Source organism: Aquarana catesbeiana, linkage group LG06, assembly GCF_042186555.1.
Source record: "Aquarana catesbeiana isolate 2022-GZ linkage group LG06, ASM4218655v1, whole genome shotgun sequence".
In the NCBI taxonomy this organism is placed as follows: Eukaryota; Metazoa; Chordata; class Amphibia; order Anura; family Ranidae; genus Aquarana; species Aquarana catesbeiana.
Window position 1 is genome coordinate 232,995,190 of NC_133329.1, and position 18,884 is coordinate 233,014,073.

General features: G+C 43.8%; 1 protein-coding gene across 2 annotated transcripts in view; it reads left to right on the forward strand.

The window, feature by feature from the left end:
- FAM234A (family with sequence similarity 234 member A) overlaps window positions 1-18,884 on the forward strand; it is a 165,370-nt gene that overhangs the window by 30,930 nt on the left and 115,556 nt on the right. For both annotated transcript variants that reach the window (XM_073633050.1, XM_073633051.1), the window contains one exon: window positions 8,700-8,894. In XM_073633050.1, the coding sequence (XP_073489151.1) occupies window positions 8,700-8,894 (195 nt within the window). The remainder of the gene's footprint in view (window positions 1-8,699; window positions 8,895-18,884) is intronic.

An 18,884-nucleotide genomic window follows, 5' to 3' on the forward strand; every position in this document is an offset into this window, starting at 1 on the left:
CATTACCACCGGCAGTATACTTGGTGGCATTTTGATCTTTTGAAATGTCCTATAAACCAAGCTCATTATCTTCACCCGTTATTAAGCACCACTTCTCCAGATGTTTGCTGCCTCGGTATCTCCCTTAACTCATCCCACTTATTCATTACTCACATATGCACCTTATACATGGGACCATATCCATATTACTGCCCTGTCTTACTCTGAGGTGACCAAAGGTCTAACACATACCCTCCTCATTTTTTGCCTAACCTGCTTAAACATCCTCTTGTCCATTTTCCACCAACTAGACTCACCTCTACTGTCATTCTTTTATAGCTGTTGGAAGATATATCTACCCCTTCAACCGCTCCTCATCTGGCTTCAGTTACCTGCCAATAAAAGTTTTCATACTTCCAAACCCCAAAATCCTTAAAGTGTCATTAAACCCATATTTCCAGCTACACATGGATCATCCCCAAATTCAGTCTAATCAAGCATATGCAGCATACATGAAAATAAGTGCCTCAAATACCAATTTGTTTCTTCTGTATACCATGGTCACCTGACGTGTTACTTCCCACTGTGATCTTGTCAAGGTGCAAGCACAAATTCTCTGATGAAGCAAACATATGTACGTCACGTCATTCAAGCTGCCCCTTGAGCTAACAAAAAGAGTTATGTGGGGCAGTGGAAAAGGCAGGATAAACTAGGTATTTATGAATCTGGAAAACATGGACGTCAAAGCTTCTGCAAGAAAGTACAGAATAGTCTTTTAGAGAAAAATGCACAGAGAACATTTTTGGTTTTAATGACACTTTGATTCTAATCCTAAACTGACTTTCTGCTCCCCCCACTGATGCATACCTTCCAGAATTGTCTGAAAGTATCTATCTTCATCCTACACTTAGGGCCAAAGTAATTTATAAATTCTTAAATAGCTGGGTTATACTGCCACTGGCGGGTAGTTCGGATACTGGCAAACAATAAAAATGTTATGCCAGCCCTGTTTAACCCTACCTCTAACCATCATGCCTCCATTTTTCTCGAATCGTCCTCCAGGGCAGCATCCGAGAGATAGGCTCCTCCTCCCTAAAACAGGAAACACATTAGTCCAGTCCACCATTATAAATTTCACAGTCTTACCTGTGTGCCTCAGTTGTTTGTGTTTCCTCCGGACCCACAGGAGCTGCAAGAAACGTTTGTTATTTTTAAACCTGTCTCTGTGCTATCTGCAGGAGACCTCCTGCCAGCATCCCATTCAGCCCGACGGGCCTTGGGAGGGCGATCCCACATCCAATTACTTTCCAAAGCTTGCTGCCTCAACCTCCGCAACATCTCTAAACTACGTCCCTTTCTAACCAATGAAACCACAAAGCTCCTGATTCACTCCCTGGTTATCTCTCGCCTTGACTACTGCAACTCACTCCTCATTGGCTTACCTTTAAACAGACTATCCCCCCTTCAGTCCATCATGAATGCTGCTGCCAGACTCATCCACCTTACAAACCGCTCAGTGTCTGCTACCCCTCTCTGCCAATCCCTCCATTGGCTACCACTCGCCCAACGAATTAAATTCAAAATATTAACAATAAGTTACAAAGCCATCCACAACTCTGCCCCCAGCTACATCACTAACCTAGTCTCAAAATACCAACCTAATCGCCATCTCCATTCCTCCCAAGACCTCCTGCTCTCTAGCTCCCTCATCACCTCCTCCCACATCTGCCTCCAGGACTTCTCCCGAGCCTCGCCCATCCTCTGGAATTCCCTACCCCAATCTGTCAGACTGTCTCCAACTTTATCCACTTTTAAGCGATCCCTGAAAACTTTCCTCTTCAGAGAAGCCTATCCTGCCTCCATCTAACAACTGCACTATTTTCTCCATTAGCTCATCCCCCACAGCTATTACCCTTTTGTATCACTTGACCCTCCCTCCTAGATTGTAAGCTCTAATGAGCAGGGCCCTCTGATTCCTCCTGTATTGAATTGTATTGTACCTGTACTGTCTGCCCTAATGTTGTAAAGCGCTGCGTAAACTGTCGGCGCTATATAAATCCTGTATAATAATAATAATAATAATAATAATTCTGAGCAAAAAAACAGGTTGCTCTGCCTGAGATTTCACCCCTACGGAGGGGTCTGCAATTATCCCCTCAGCTGACACAAATGCACCAGCATTTTTTTCCCCTATTCTACTCTGAGGGACATGCTGTTAAATCGCTCTTTGTATCCAGAGGGATATTACAGCGGCATAGAGCGATATGGGTAAATAATCTGGTCACTTACCGCCCGCCCGCCAGTGCGACTGCCTGCTCGGTTGCCTCTCGCTCCACCGCGACCCATGGCGCTCCACCGCAATCTGCGGTAGCGCTTGTCTCCTCAGGGAGGGCCGGCGGGGTGTACCAAGATGGAGGCGCCACCTCCGGTCACATGGTTCCGGGCGGCGGCCATTTTCCCGGAGTCCAAGAGATTCCCGGGTGAAATTACAGAGCGGCCTATGGGTAACATCACTTCCAGGCGTCCGCAATTTAAAAAAAAAAAAAAAAACACAGCAGGTGTCCCCCTCCCTAATCAAATTCAGGAAGGAGGTTATCAGCACAGTGTTATGAGCAGGTGTGTCCACCAACCTGCTTAGGATCAGCTGGGGGAGGGGCGGGAGCGCAAGCAGGAAGCAGTTTTAAAAAAGCCTCCTTTCAGAGGCTCTGGGTAACTAACCATGTCGGACGCTTCTCCACCCTGCCCTGCAGATCCTGCAAGTCAGGATGGCTCCAAGGTAAGCCAGAATACTCCAGGGTCACTTCTGTCTGATACCTTACTGCAAAGTCTACGCACAAAGCGCAGTCTTTAGCCTCACTTCCTCACGGGGTCTCTCTATGCTTGATTTCAGGCAAGAACCCCAGAGGAGAAGAAAACGAAAAGCGGCAAAACATGTGCATCTTGCAGCCATCGGTTTTCACCAGAATGGAAAAAAACATTATGCCAAAAATGCATAGATAAGATGGTGGCCAAAGAGTCGCAAGGTTACTTAAAAGATCTGCTCACCTCTTTCAAAAAAAGGATTAAAAGCACCATAGCGCCTCTACGTTCAGCAATTACGAAATTGGAAGCGCCAGCAAAAAACGATAAAACCAGTACCCCATCTACCAGTGGGACAAGCACCCCCTCAGACAATTTGGAACTGACAAAAAGGCAGGAACAGGAGGAGGACTCGGAGGAATCCGAACAATCCGAATCAGAGGACGGACTCTGCTCAGAATCAGAGGAGGAAGATCCAGACTCAGAAGGCAATTTATTTCCTTCAGAGGACACAGATAGCCTGCTAAAGGCCATAGCCGACACACTGGGCATTAAAGAGAAAAAAGGGGCTACAACCCAGAAAGCCTAGAACATTTCCGGTACACCAGGCGCTCAGAGATATTGTCAAAAAGGAATGGGCAGACCCGGAGAAGAAACTCTTCATACTGGCAGCGATCAAACGCAGATATCCGTTTGCAGAAACAGATACCAAAACCTGGGCTAAATGCCCCAAGGTAGATGCGTCTTTGGCAAAAGTTACAAACAAATCGGATTTGGCTTTTGACGACGCAGGTACCTTAACCAACCCAATGGACAAGAAAATAGAAGCACTTCTAAAGAGAGCCTGAGAACCAGGAGCAGCGAACCTAAACCCAGCTATAGCTTCCACTTGCACAGCCCGCACCTTACTGATATGGTTAACCCAGCTGCAGGAACTCCTGGGGAATGACACTCCTAGGGAAGAATTAATAAAAACCATCCCTAGATTGACCAGAGCAGCAGCATTCCTAGCAGATGCTTCAGCCGAAACGGTCAGAATCTCATCAAGAGCCACAGCACTACTAAATTCAGCCCGTAGAGCTCTGTGGCTGAAATCTTGGGAAGGCGACATCGCTTCTAAAAACAGGTTGTGTGGTATTCCATTCACTGGAGACCTACTGTTCGGGTCTGAACTTGAAACAGTACTGGACAGAACGGCAGCAAAGAATAAAGGGTTTCCCCAAACCAAAAAGAAACAAGGCAAGGTGCCCTTTCGGCAGTTCAAAAAATTTAACAAACCAGGGGCCAGGTACAGCGGGAAGAAGCGTTGGGGACAACAAAATAAGAAAGGCAAGGAGGAATTCATCCTCAAGCCACCTACCCCAAAAAACAAAAAGCAATGACTACCATCAGGTAGGGGGTAGGCTCGCAGCCTTTTCACACCAATGGAAGGAAGTAACAAAAAACAAATTCATCGTACGCACGATAATGAATGGCTATGCGATAGAGTTCTCCAACCGCCCCCCAGCCAAGTATACTGTAACCACGCTACCAAAAGAGGAAGAGCGAGCAAAGGCATTTTTGGAATCACTAGAGAATCTCCTGGATCAAAATGTGATTCGCCATGTACCTCAAGGAGAGGAGCAAAGAGGGTTTTATTCACATATTTGCGCAAGAAAAAAAACGTCAGGCAAACTGAGGCTCATATTGAACCTCAAACCACTCAACAGAAGCATAAAATACAAAAGATTCAGAATGGAGTCTATTTATTCGGTCAGAAACATCCTTCCTCGAGAGTCGTTCATGGCAACAATACACCTGCAAGATGCCTACCTACATGTACCCATAAAAGAAGAGCATCAAAGATTCCTGAGATTTGCAATACAAGGGCCAGCTACCACTCTGCATCTGCAATATACAGCTCTCCCTTTCGGCATTTCTTCGGCACCCAGAATCTTTTCAAAGATTATGGCAGAAGCACTAAAGGGCCTAAGACAGCAAGGTATTGGCATCATACCATACCTAGACGATCTACTCTTCTTTGCTGACTCAGCAGAGACCCTAGAGATCAACCTGCGCACAAGTATATCCTACCTACAGGGCCTGGGGTGGATAGTAAATGCAGAGAAATCGCAGATGACCCCCAAGCCAGAGATTGGTGTACCTGGGGTATGTATTGGACTCCAAACTAACGAAGATCTTCCTAACAGAGGAAAAAAGCATGAAGTTAACGCAGGTGGTAACCTATCTAACAGAGACCAACGCCATCACAATCAGACAAGGAATGGCAGTTCTAGGTCTAATGACGGCGTCAATACCAACCATCACATGGGCTCAAATTCACATGAGACCACTACAAAACTACATCCTGTCACTGTGGGATGGAAACCGCTCATCCCTAGACATATCCATTCCTGTCCCGGACACGGTCAAACAAACACTCCAATGGTGGCTCCATCCACTTCAATACATCGAGGGGTGCAAATGGACCCAATCTTTTCCTGTCAGGATCACCACCGATGCCAGCGCCCTAGGCTGGGGAGCACATATGGAGGATTGTTTCGCACATGGAAAATGGAGTCCCAGACGGTCCCAAGCTTCCTCAAACTGGAGAGAGCTAAAAGCTGTGGAAGAGGCATTGAAAGAATTCAAACCAGCAATACAGGGGAGAGACGTAAGGATACTATCGGACAATGCCACAACGGTGGCATACCTAAACAGGCAGGGAGGGACAAAGTCCCAAAGCTTGATGAGGTTGATGGAAAGAATCCTACTATGGGCAGAACTAAACATAAGCTCTATATTGGGAATCCACCTGAAAGGAACGGACAATGCGCTGGTGGATTCTCTGAGCAGGAAGACCGTAAAACACACGGAGTGGTCACTGGACCAATCGGTTTTCACACAAATCACTCAAATGTGGGGGATACCCGAGGTAGATTTGTTCGCCTCCAAAGCAAACACAAAATCACCAACATTCTTCTCTCTAGATCCCACAGATGGGAACAGCGGAATAGATGCTTTCAGTCAAAATTGGAGATGGAAACTGTGTTATGCATTCCCTCCAATTGTGCTAATACCAAGAGTGATTCAAAAAATATCAGAGAGGACTACAGTGATACTGATAGCACCACACTGGCCCCAAAGGGCATGGTTCAGCCATTTACAGAACCTCAGCATCCAACGCCATCTAACATTGCCAGACCAGCCAGATCTTTTATCTCAGGGCCCAGTCAACCATCCGAACCACAGAATCCTGAAACTCTTGGCCTGGTTACTGAAAGGTTGAGACTCCAGAGCAAGGGACTGTCAGACAGGGTGGTCAATACCATCTTAGACAGCAGGAAACCTGTAACTAGATCCATTTATGAAAAAGTGAGGAAAAAGTTTGTCTCCTGGAACAAAAATAATCCAATTTCCAGCAGGGGGATAATCCCAACGATTCTGGAATTCCTGCAAGACGGGGCAGATAAAAATATCTCCCTGGGCACACTAAAGGTACAAGTGGCAGCACTGTCATCATTCATGGACACCCGACTTGCAGAAGACCCGCTGATTAAACGATTCCTGATGTCACTCAGGAGAGCCAGACCAGTTAAAATAAATAGAACGCCTACCTGGGACATGTCCACGGTACTCAGAGGGTTTCTCTCTCCTCCGTTCGAACCGATAGAAAACAGCTCAGACAAAAACCTCACTCTAAATACGGCACTTCTTGTGGCCTTAGTATCAGCCAGAAGAGTGAGCGAAATTCAAGCTCTGTCTATGATGGAACCATACTGTCTTATACATATAGACAAAATAACTCTCTCGCCAGACCCAGCCTTCCTACCCAAGGTCTCTTCAACGTTCCACAGAACACAAAGCATCATCATTCCCTCATTACCAAATAGTATGGATAGCAAAAAAAAGAGACACTTACAACAAGCTAGATGTAAGAAACACACTTGTGGCATACCTCGAAAGAACAAAGGACTGGCGAAAAACAACTTCTCCTTTAGTCCTATATGCGGGGGTCAACAAGGGGAAGCAAGCTTCCAAAAATACCATCAGCAGATGGATAAGAATGGCCATACAGACGACTCTCATCCCTCCTGACGGGATCAGAGCACACACAACCAGAGCCTGGGCAACTTCGGTTGCAGAGAAACCAGGGGCAACTCCGGAGCAGATCTGCAGGGCAGCGACATGGTCAAGCTTCAGTACCTTCGCAAGGCACTATCGTATAGACCAGCTGTCCAACCAAGACCAGGCATTTGATCGCAAGGTGCTCCAGTCTTTGTCCCCACCCTAGTAAGTATTGCTTGATACATCCTCTCGGATGCTGCCCCGGAAGACGATTCGAGAAAATAGAGTTAGGTACCTGGTAACTCTTTTTCTAAGAAGTCTTCCTGGGCAGCACTAGTTCCCACCCTTGGAAGTTCAAATACGGGATACAAAAGGGGGGGGCTTTTTAAGCTAACTGTGATTTCCTTCGGTACTTTATTACAACTGAGGCACACAGGTAAGACTGTGAAATGTATAATGGTGGTCTAATGTGTTTCCTGTTTTAGGGAGGAGGAGCCTATCTCTCGGATGCTACCCTGGAAGACTTCTTAGAAAAAGAGTTACCAGGTACCTAACTCTATTTTTGCTAGTGCCCCATGAGGGTGGACAACTTTTCTTCAGTTCTGCTTATAAAAGTCTAACTATAGTTTGTTAGCTTTTTTATTTTTTCACTTTATTTTTTTTCTTTGATCAAGATACTCAATACACCATGGATATTTTTTTTTTCTGCAATGACTTCAACCAAGACTTCAAAACCTCAGTTTGAGCTAGTCTTTACGCAGCAACTATCCAGATCAGTGTACACTCGGCAACGGTTTTAAAGGCCGTACCCAGAATTCACTGGACTAAAGATTGCTGGGCTAGCCTGGAATGTGACCTTTGTGCAGTAGGCGCTGCATTGTGGTGTTTTCCAGACCTGTGTACTGTGTTAGCTGCCAAGCATTTTCTGGACCCTGAGTTATTGCACACCCTCTAGTGTGACCTACTCTCTGAGGACTAACTTAGCAAGGGAGGCCGGTCAGGCTGAAGAATTGATGCTACCTCATTGTTGGTACTGGTGGACTCCATTTTAAAAGTCCTGCCTCTGCCATTATACTATAGTAACAGTTAAGGCTGGAGGGAACTGACCCTGACATCATCCCTTGAATGTGCATGCTCCAGCCGCTTTGGACTATGGATACGCAAGGCATTTCTTCATATTAGGCCTAGTTGTTTTCCACTATGTGGTGCAGCATGTCTTTTCAAAGCTCCCCATTGTGCACCTTCCCTGATTTGTTTGAGTTCCCCACCCCATGAAATCTCAACTTTCTATTTTAGTAGCAGCCTATCCTTAGGGATGTTATCCCTCTGAAATTTGCACTTCTCCCTACAGAGTCATTTTTGGTTGTGTCAGATCTAATTACTGCTCCTGCACCAGTACTTGAATAAGAATGAGGGACTGTGGGATATCAGTCTCTTCTGCTATGAAGGCTTCCCCCTGCCTGGCAGCTGTCATGTTCACCAAGCCATGCAGCTTAGCAAACGGCACCAGATTTGTGCCAAGGGAATGTGACTGACATATGCATTCTGGAAAGTGACGTCATCGCAGCCTGGCTATTCAACAGGCCGAACAGACAGAACCCAGAAGGGAAACCAGGTGAAGATGGAAGTGCCTGAGCACTGACATCACAGCGCTGGAGGACTTTCTTTTAACAGGTACAGTAAGTCTGTCATAATGTGTTAGCACATTATGGCTTAAACCACCTGGGGTTCCCTTTTTTTTTTTTTTTTTTTTTTTTTAAATATGGTGGGGGATACTGATGGGCATTATTACAATACAATTATTGTAGCTATGCTGAATTAATAAGATGTTTACAACCTTACTCAAATTCGGTTATGTACTTTTCTCTTTACAGGTTTTAAGTCTCCATGCTTCTTTTTATCTGCCTTGTCCGGTACAAATGGGAGCACTTTGTGGGTCATCCCTGTTAGTGATGATGACAATATTCAGTTAGTGCAGTGTGGAATCCATAACCTTGGTGGTACAGGACATTCTGGTTGTCTATTAATTGGAAATTCAGAAGTCATGTTTGCAGCTGATTCAAAATCGGGTAAGTCAATTTTTAGTGTATAAATATCTCTCTTATTAGATTGAAGGATGTGGACTTTGTATCTGATGGCTGATTTATACTTGCAGTTTCCATATAAAAAAAAGTATAATAAATGTTATAATGAAGCCTACATAAAGCATACTTTGTTTTCTGCCCCTTGGGTATATAAAGCTGAACTTCAGCCTTACCTTCAGTAGTGCACAGTTTACAGGCTCCTCTCCTGTACTAGCATTGCCCACACTGTGAGCTTCTCACAGTGTACATTAGTAGATGCAGCAAATGAGTTAGAGCTTGCCTCATTTCTTGATCAGAGGAAGTCCTGCATCATCTAGACTTTCTTTTTTTTTTTTCTTTTTTTTTTTTTAAACACCTTAGCCTTACTATCTCTGGTCTGCCTATTTCGTTATTTGGATATCCGTTCTTTCAGTCATGGATGCTCAGGATCACATGTAGGAATTGCCTAGGGCAGCTTGCAAGCAAACGCATCCTATCAAGTAGAGCTGCACGATTAATTATTAAAAGATCGCAATCTCGATTCAATCCCCCTCACAATCACAATTAACCCGACATTTCCTCGATTCTATGTGACAAGTGCAGAGCCGCTCAGAGCTGTAGAGAAAAAAACAGCAATGTTTATCAAACTTTCCTCAGCGCTGGGAGATAGAGAAGAGATACAATACAGTATCTCTCGGTTCTTTTAGATCACAGGAATGAACTTCTGTGTGTAAACAAGGTCAGTTTAACCATTTAAAGACCAAACCTTTTTCTGACACTTGTTGTTTATAAGCTAAAATCAGTATTTTCTGCTAGAAAATTACTTAGACATTAAACATTATTAGATTTTTTTTAGCATAGACCCTAGAGAATAAAATGGCGGTTGTTGCAATATTTTATGTTGCACTGTATTTGCGCAGCGGTCTTTCAAACACATTTTTTGGGAAAAATACTCTTCAGTTAATTCTAAAAAAAAAGCAGTAAAGTTAGTCCAATTTTTTGTATACTGTGAAAGATGATGTTACGCTGCCAGAATCGTGATCTTTATTCTAAGAAAAAAAAATTGTGATTCTCATTTTATTTTATTTTTTTTTTAATTATTTTTTATTAATTTTAACAATTACAACAATATTACAATAGCCTGACATCAGGCCTCTCAGAAGATAGTACACAAACAACCTCAGCACAGGGCTTTCAGTATAATTCGAAAGCTGGACATGAACACGTTCTCAGCAAGTTTCACTGCAGAAATACAATAGATGCAATTCTTTGCATTTAAAACATATATTATTATTATTATTGTTATTATTATTATACAGGATTTATATAGCGCCAACAGTTTGCGCAGCGCTTTACAACATGAGGGCAGACAGTACAGTTACAATACAATTCAATACAGGAGGAATCAGAGGGCTCTGCTCGTTAAGAGCTTACAATCTAGAAGGGAGGGTCAAGTGAAACAAAAAGGTAATAACTGTGGGGGTAACTGTATATAAAAAGGTAATAACTGTATATAAAATATATGTATATAAAACATATACCAGCTTCACAGATCTATTACAAACCACAGGACAACCATATGAAATCAACAGTCAGTATTCAATAGTAAATATATAGACCCAAAGCACACCTCTATATAAGTGAAATATACACTTCCCTGATAGTTATGCCACATTAGTTTAATCAGACACTGTGGATGAATTGTTTATCCAACCATCCCATACTTTTCTTTTTTTTTGAAAGCCTATGGCGTGCATAACACACCCAAAAAACTTCACCCGGTGCCAAAAAAATGTGCACACACATAAAGAGTGCTCACAAAAAAGTGCAACGGGTACACAGACGTGCCAATTCCCTGATCCCCGGGGCGTTAGGCTCCAGACGGGGACAAAGGTACTTTACAATGGTCTATCTGGCCGAAACCAGACAGACCCCGTTCTCTGGAGGGTCTGCCGAAACAGAACCCACCCAAGTACTTGGTGGGGCTCCCCCGAAGGGAGACTAACTAAGCGAACTAAGCCAAAAGGCCATGTCCACCCCTTCCCAAGACTTTCAGGGCTGGCCCGAGGACCCGTCCTTACTCGCCACACAGTGAGACAAACGTGTACAAGATGTGACAAACATAGGATTCAATCAAAATAAATAAAAGAAAGTGGGGAAGGGATAGTGGAGAGGAGAGTGAAAAAAGGTGGCCATTGTGTAAAACAATGTCCAGGCCCTCCGGCCAGGAATAAAAAATTCCTCTGGTCCCAGCCAAAAGGCCTGGCCCAAAAGGCAGGTGCTAAAAAAGCGTGTTTATGGTGCAGTGACCGTGGTGCCTCAAATCAAAGTGACTGCCACTCACAATGATTTTATGGCACCCCTGGACTGCCACTCCAGGGGCACATACTCCATAGGCTTTCAAGACCAACCCTGGCCACCAGCCCTGACCACAGCAGCCCCCACCCCAGGCAGGAAGGCATGGAGTTCTGGAAGCTTGGTGAGAGCCCTTTACCATCAGGCCTCACCGTCGTTCCGTCCCTCCTACCTAATTACATTCGGGAAATACTGGCCGCTGCCCCAATCCAGGCCAGAAGGCCAGGGTCCCGACCCTCCGGATCAGACCCCGTGGTTCTCCATCCCCATCAGAAGGCTTCCCTTTCGGCTACAAACCGCTCCAGGTCACCTTTACTCCAGCAGGTTTTGCATAGCAACCCCCATCTCCATCTCGCCATGGATCAGGGACGGAAGCAAGCGCCACCTCCTGGAAACTGATAAGAACAGATACTACACTTGATCTTAGCCAAAAGGCCATCCCATACTTTGTCATACTTGATAGGTATTCCCCTGCTAGTGTACGTGACTTTATACAAGGGGAGGGCTTTGTTAATAAGTGCCTTCCATCCTGGAATATATGGAGAGTAGACTTTTTCCAGGACAGTGCGATTAACTTCCTAGCACAATAAAAAAATAAAGTTAGAAGAGTACGTATCACCCTCTTGGGAGCTAGGGCATCAACAAGTCCCAGAAGACACACCTCAACAGTTGACCCCCTGCCAGAAGTGATTCTCATTTTAGCCAGAATCTTGCAGCTCTACTATCAAGGAATGCCTACTCCTCCAGACTGATATTTGCATAACTCCTCCCAAGCAAAACACTGCTTTCATTAGGGATGAGGGCCCTCGAGAGGAGTATTGAGGCAGGGTGCTGCTAGAGAATAAACAGTATAGAAGGGAGGAAATCAATATGGCAGTGTTCTCAACCCCATATAGTTTAGCGTTCCCAAACATTAGGAAGATTATTGAAAGATTAATCTCTATTTTGTACAAAGGTACATTTGCCAAGGTACTATCAAAAGGTATCAAGTCAGTGTCAAGACTGGCCCTGACATTGGGACAGTATTTGTCCCCAAGCTTGTTTTCACCCCCCAGTGACAGATGATGCAGGTTGGTTGTGGTTTAAAATGAACTTTAAATGTGGGGAGACTGGTTGTCCGTGCTGTCCCAGAATCGTAAGGCAGAGCAAGTTTAGGTCCACCGTAAGTGGTAAAGAATTGTAACACGAAAAATGTGGTGTACATTATTACTTGCTCTGGATGTGCGATACAATACATAGGTTGTGCCACCAGAAGACTGCGAGATCATCTCCGTAACCATATACAGTATCTCACAAAAACCAGTACATCCCTTAAATTTTTGTAAATATTTTATTATCTTTTCATGTGACAACACTGAAGAAATGACACTTTGCTACAATGTAAAGTAGTGAGTGTACAGCTTGTATAACAGTGTAAATTTGCTGTCCCCTCAAAATAACTCAACACACAGCCATTAATGTCTAAACCGCTGGCAACAAAAGTGAGTACACCCTTAAGTGAAAATGTCCAAAGTGGGCCCAAAGTGTCAATATTTTGTGTGGCCACCATTATTTTCCAGTACTGCCTTAACCCTTTTGGGCATAGAGTTCACCAGAGCTTCACAGGTTGCCACTGGAGTCCTCTTCCATTCCTCCATGACAACATCATGGGGCTGGTGGATGTTAGAGACCTTGCGCTTCTCCACCTTTCATTTGAGAATGCCCCATAGATGCTCAATGGGGTTTAGGTCTGGAGACATGCTTGGCCAGTCCATCACCTTTACCCTCAGCTTCTTTAGCAAGGCAGTGGTTGTCTTGGAGGTGTGTTTGGGGTCGTTATCATGTTGGAATACTGCCCTGCGGCCCATTCTCTGTAGGGAGGGGATCATCCTCGGCTTCAGTGTATCACAGTACATGTTGGCATTCATGGTTCCCTCAATGAACTGTAGCTCCCCAGTGCCGCACCGCTCATGCAGCCCCAGACCATGACACTCCCACCACTATGCTTGACTGTAGGCAAGACACACTTGTCTTTGTACTCCTCACCTGGTTGCTGACACACATGCTTGGCACCATCTGAACCAAATAAGTTTATCTTGGTCTCATCAGAACACAGGACATGGTTCCTGTAATCCATGTCCTTAGTCTGGTTGCCTTCAGCAAACTGTTTGCAGGCTTTCTTGTGCATCATCTTTAGAAGAGGCTTCCTTCTGGGATGACAGCCATATAGGCGGATTTGATGTAGTGTGTAGCATATGGTCTAAGCACTGACAGACTGACCCCCCCACCCCTTGCAACCTCTGCAGCAATGCTGGCAGCACTCATACGTCTATTTCCCAACCTCTGGATATGACGCTGAGCATGTGCACTCAACTTCTTTGATCGACCATGGCAAGGCCTGTTCTGAGTGGATCCTGTCCTGTTAAACCGCTGTATGGTCTTGGCCACCGTGCTGCAGCTCAGTTTCAGGGTCTTGGCAATCTTCTTATAGCCTAGACCATCTTTATGTAGAGCAACAATTCTTATTTTTCAGATCTCAGAGAGTTCTTTTCCATGAGGTGCCATGTTGAACTTCCAGTGAACAGCATGAGATAGTGAGAGCCATAACACCAAATTTAACACACCTGAGACCTTGTAACACTAACAATTCACATGATACCTGGGAGGGAAGATGGCTAATTGGGCCCAATTTGGACATTTTCACTTAGGAGTGTACTCACTTTTGTTGCCAGCGGTTTAGACATTAATGGCTGCGTGTTGAGTTATTTTGAGGGGACAGCAAATTTACACTGTTATACAAGCTGTACACTCACTACTTTACATTGTAGCAAAGTGTCATTTCTTCAGTGTTGTCACATGAAAAGATATAATAAAATATTTACAGAAATGTGACGGGTGTTTTTTTTACTTTTGCGAGATACTGTATATGACACTATTAAAAAACATGATATGAGCGTTCCATGTCATTTTAATGAGTGTCACGGGGGCGATACAACAGCGATATGTATTCAAGGTATTGAAAAGTTAACTTGTCCAAAGAGAGGTATTGACACTTTTGGTTTGTTGTGCAAACGCAAAGTACACTAGGTTTTTCATCTAAGAGCGAGAATTCCTGAGGGACTCAATTTTGAATGCCACGTATTTTTACCAATCGATTGTGAGTTTATTGATCATCAATACATTAATATAACGTATAATGTTTCTATATGAGAGGATTAAGATTAACTTGTTAGAATTTACCCTCAGGTTTGGGCTTGTTTCAGATATTGCTTGTCTGTGACAGTGGGAAATGCACATTCCCTTCACATAAAATTTGATGTAGCATATAGATATCCACATATGGTGCACATATTGGGGGCCCCTGCCTCCACAGTTGGTCATTTCTAATTGGGAACCATCCCTCTAGCTTGTGAATAAAGAAAGGTCTGAATTTCTGCTTACTTTTCTCTTATTTACTGTATTTTTGGTTTGTTGCTATTTTGTAATTTTTGTTGTAACAATTGTTTCAAACTTTGGTTACATATCAGTAGAGCTGGGGATATAGGTCTATAGGATCTTCTCATCTGCATAGACTGTTTGGATTTATTGATTTTGTTGTTTTTGTCTTTAGCCAGAAAGTACGTATTGTATATTGGAAATATCAATCCTGGTCGTCTCCCGCCCCCTGCCCTTCTGTGGTATTTGGTGTATACCTTGGGATGAGGAGAGTGGTGTTAGTGCTGCCGAGCTATCATTTGAATCTTTCTATTCAGTGACAGGTATATCTGTGATAGCGCATGGTGTCAGCGCATGGTGTCATTTCCGCTGGCTGCAGATCCCGTTCCTGTAGAACTTTAGGGATCTATGTATAGCAGTTTGCAGGGGCTGCGGCTGAGGATTGGCAGCATCATATGGATTTATGGATAATGAATATAGGTGAATGTGATGGCATTGGCTACAGCTATAACCACGTACAGATATGAATGCACATATTATTGTTGCGTTTTTCGTATGTTCAATGTTTCTAAATGTAAAATAATGCACCAAGGGAAAAAGAATCAGAGTACAACATTGTAGGTACAATGTTGGCCAGCACTACAGAGGAAAAAGATTTGTGAGCACTTATTTCAGGTGATTGCAAACAGTGTGACCAGGCAGTGGGATAAGCAAATAGAATTCTAGGATGCATCACTAGAGGGATCACCAGCAGAAATAAAGAGGTCCTGACTCCTCTATATACAGTGGGTATAGAAAAGAATCACCCCCCTTTAAAATAATCACACTTTGTTGCTTTGCAGCCTGAAATGAAGACAGACACAGTTTTTGTTTTATTCAGCTGTATTTACTCAGTGCAACTTATAACAGCCAAGTGAAAGATATAACACCAGCATGTCAGAAAAAAAAATTATTCAAAAACAGAATCACCGAGTTGAAAAAGGGATCACCTCCCCCCTCCTAATAATGACTTGTAAACTCAATCAGGTGGAGCTAATTACCTTCTCAATAGCACACAAAGCCATGTGACTTTCAACTGTGATCAGCTGTGGTCATTTTATTAGCTCAGTATGAAAAGAGCTTTCCTTGAGCATTTCAGTCCCTGGTAGTGCAACTAAAGTAAACAATCAACTATGGGTGGTAAGGCACTGTGAAAAGATCTCCTGGATAAAGTTGGGGACAGACACAAGTCAGGAGATGGATACAAAATAATTTCAAAGGCTTTATCAATGCCTAGAAGCACAGTGAAGTCTATTACAAAGTGGAAGGTATTTGGTACAACAAAGAACCTCCCTGGATCAGGACGTCTCTCCAAACTGGATAAAAGAGCCAGGAGGAAACTGGTCAGAGAGGCTACCAAACAGCCTACAGCAACTCTGAAGCAGTCGCAGGAATTTATGACACAGAGTGGTCATTGTGTGCATGTGACAACAATATCACAAATTCTCCACAAATTTGGCTTGTATGAGAGTGTTGCAAGAATAAAGCCACTCCTCAAGAAGGCCACATGCAGTCACGACTGAGCTTTGCCAAAACGCACCTTGAGGATTCTGAGGCCACATGGAAAAAGGTGTTATGGCAAGATGAGACAAAAATTTTGTCCTCGACACCAAACACCAAAGGTCTTTTTTAAAGCAATCTACTGAGCTGGCCAGAACCACCTCTGGAGGGAGTCTAGTCCACATTTCACAGCTCTTACTGTGAAGAAACCTTTCTGTATTTGGAGATTAAATCTCTTTTCCTCCAGACATAAAGAGTGCCCCCTTGTCCTCTGTGATGACCTTAAAGGGGTTGTAAACCCTTGTGGTTTCTCACCTTAATACATTCTATGCATTAAGATGAAAAACCTTCTATAGTACAGCACCCCCCCCCCCCCCTTTTACTCACCTGAGCCTGGTCTTTCCAGCGCAGAGAACGAGCACACCAGCTCCAGCCTGTGTCTCGATCCTGATTGGATAGATTGATAGTAGCGCAGACATTGGCTCCCGCTGCTGTCATTCAAATCCAATGACGAGTAGCCGGGGGGGGGGGGGGGGCAAGTCCTGCTGTCTTTGTCAATAGACACAGCAGCAGGACACGGAAGCGCACTTACATATGAGTGCCCTGAGGGAGAACGCTTCTTCAATGGGACACTCAAGAAGAGAAGGAGCCAGGAGCGTCGCTGAGGTAAGTACGACATGTTTTTTATTTTTAGTTTTTTTAAAACAAAGGTTTAGTTACCCTTTAACCACTAGCCAACCGCCTGCCGTCATTTGACGGTGGCAGAATGGCACTCCTGCACAAAACACCGCAGCTGTACGGTGGGCGCTTTAAGGAGTATAGGGTGCGGGCACCCGTGGCGTGACGTAGAAGCTTGTGCGCGTGGCCGGTGGCCCCGATGGCCGCCAGCTACTTGCAATTGCTCCTGAGAAGGAGAGAACGGAGATCTGTCAATGTAAACAGACAGATCTTCTTTCTGTCAGGGGCGAGGAGAGCGATCTGTTTTTCCTACTGCTTAGGAACACTAATCGGTCTCCTCACCCAGGCAGTCCCATCACCCCACAGTTAGGCCTCATACACACGGTACGAAAATCAGAAGGGAAAAGACTGAAGACAAGCTGTCTGCGGATTTTCGGATCGTTAGTATGGTGCATTCGACAGACGATTTGACTTTTACATCAGACAAAACCTGGATGTGCAGGCTAAAAAATTCTTGTCTGATGTGAACTCAACATCTGATTTTCAGATGGTCAGTACAGAAATTCGTCACACAAAAGTCGAAAGTACAAACACGCATGCTCGGAATCAAGGAACGACTGGGAAGAGTTTGGTATTGTAAACTACCTTTCGTAATCCAGAATTACCATTCGTGACGCGACAATTGATGAAATGTCAAAATTCTCATCTTCTTTAATGGGATAATAATGAAGCTGCTTTGCTGGTGATACTAATGTAGTTATGCCAAACGTATTTGAAAAGGCATTTGTTTTGTATGATCTGAAAATCGCATATCAACGCTCACTAACATGAAATTAACAGAAGGGGCCCAAAGGGTGGAGCTTGAGAAATGAACTTCCTCTTTATACTCTCATAGTACATCACTACGTTCGTGTTTGTCAAATGACAATTTGCAGATAGTTAGTATGCTGGACAAAATCTTGCACACGCCCTTTTGACAAAAATCAGACACTCGGTCGTCCAACAATCAGACCGTGTGTACGAGGCTTTAGAATCACTCCCTAGGTAACACAATTAACCCCTTGATCGCCCCCTAGTGTTAGCCTCTTCCCTGCCAATGACATTTATACAGTAATCATTGGCTATTTATAGTATGTAGTAAATGTCAATGGTCCCAAAATAGTGTCAAAAGTGTCTGATCTGTCTGCTGTAATGTTGCAGTCCTGATAAAAATCACTGATCTCCGCCATTACTAGTTAAAAAAAAAAAAATAATAAAAATGCCATAAATCTATCCCCTATTTTGTAGACGCTATAACTTGCGCAAACCAATCATTATACGCTTATTGCGATTTTTTTTTTTTTACCAAAAATATGTAGAAGAATACATATCGGCCTAAACTGAGGAAGAAATTTGTTTTTTTAAATATTTTTGGGGGATATTTATTATAGCAAAAAGTTAAAAATATTGCTTTTTTTTTCAAAATAGTCTGTTTTTTTGTTTATAGCGCAAAAAATAAAAACCGCAGAGGTAATCAAATACCACCAAAAGAAAGCTCTATTTGTGGGAAAAAGGACGTTAATTTGGTTTGGGTGCAACGTTGCACAACCGCGCAATTGTCAGCTAAAGCGACGCAGTGCCAAATCGCAAAAAATGCTCTGGTCAGGAAGGGGCTAAATGCTTCCGGGGATGAAGTGGTTAATGTGAATAACTCAACACCAAGTTCACTATATGAACCCCTTATGTATTTATACATGTTGATCATATCCCCCCCTTAATCTCTTCTTCTCAAGAGAGAATAAATTCAGTTCCTCTAATCTTTCCTCAAAGCTGGGTCCTTCATGCCTCTTATCAGTTTGGTTGCCCTTTCTGCACTCTCTTGAGTTCCCCGATATCCTTTTCTCAGAACTGGTGCCCAAAACTGAACTGCATATTCCAGATGAGGTCTTACTAATGATTTGTACAGGTGCAAAATTCTCTCTCTCCCCCTCTCTCTCTCTCCCCCTCTCTCTCTCTCCCCCTCTCTCTCTC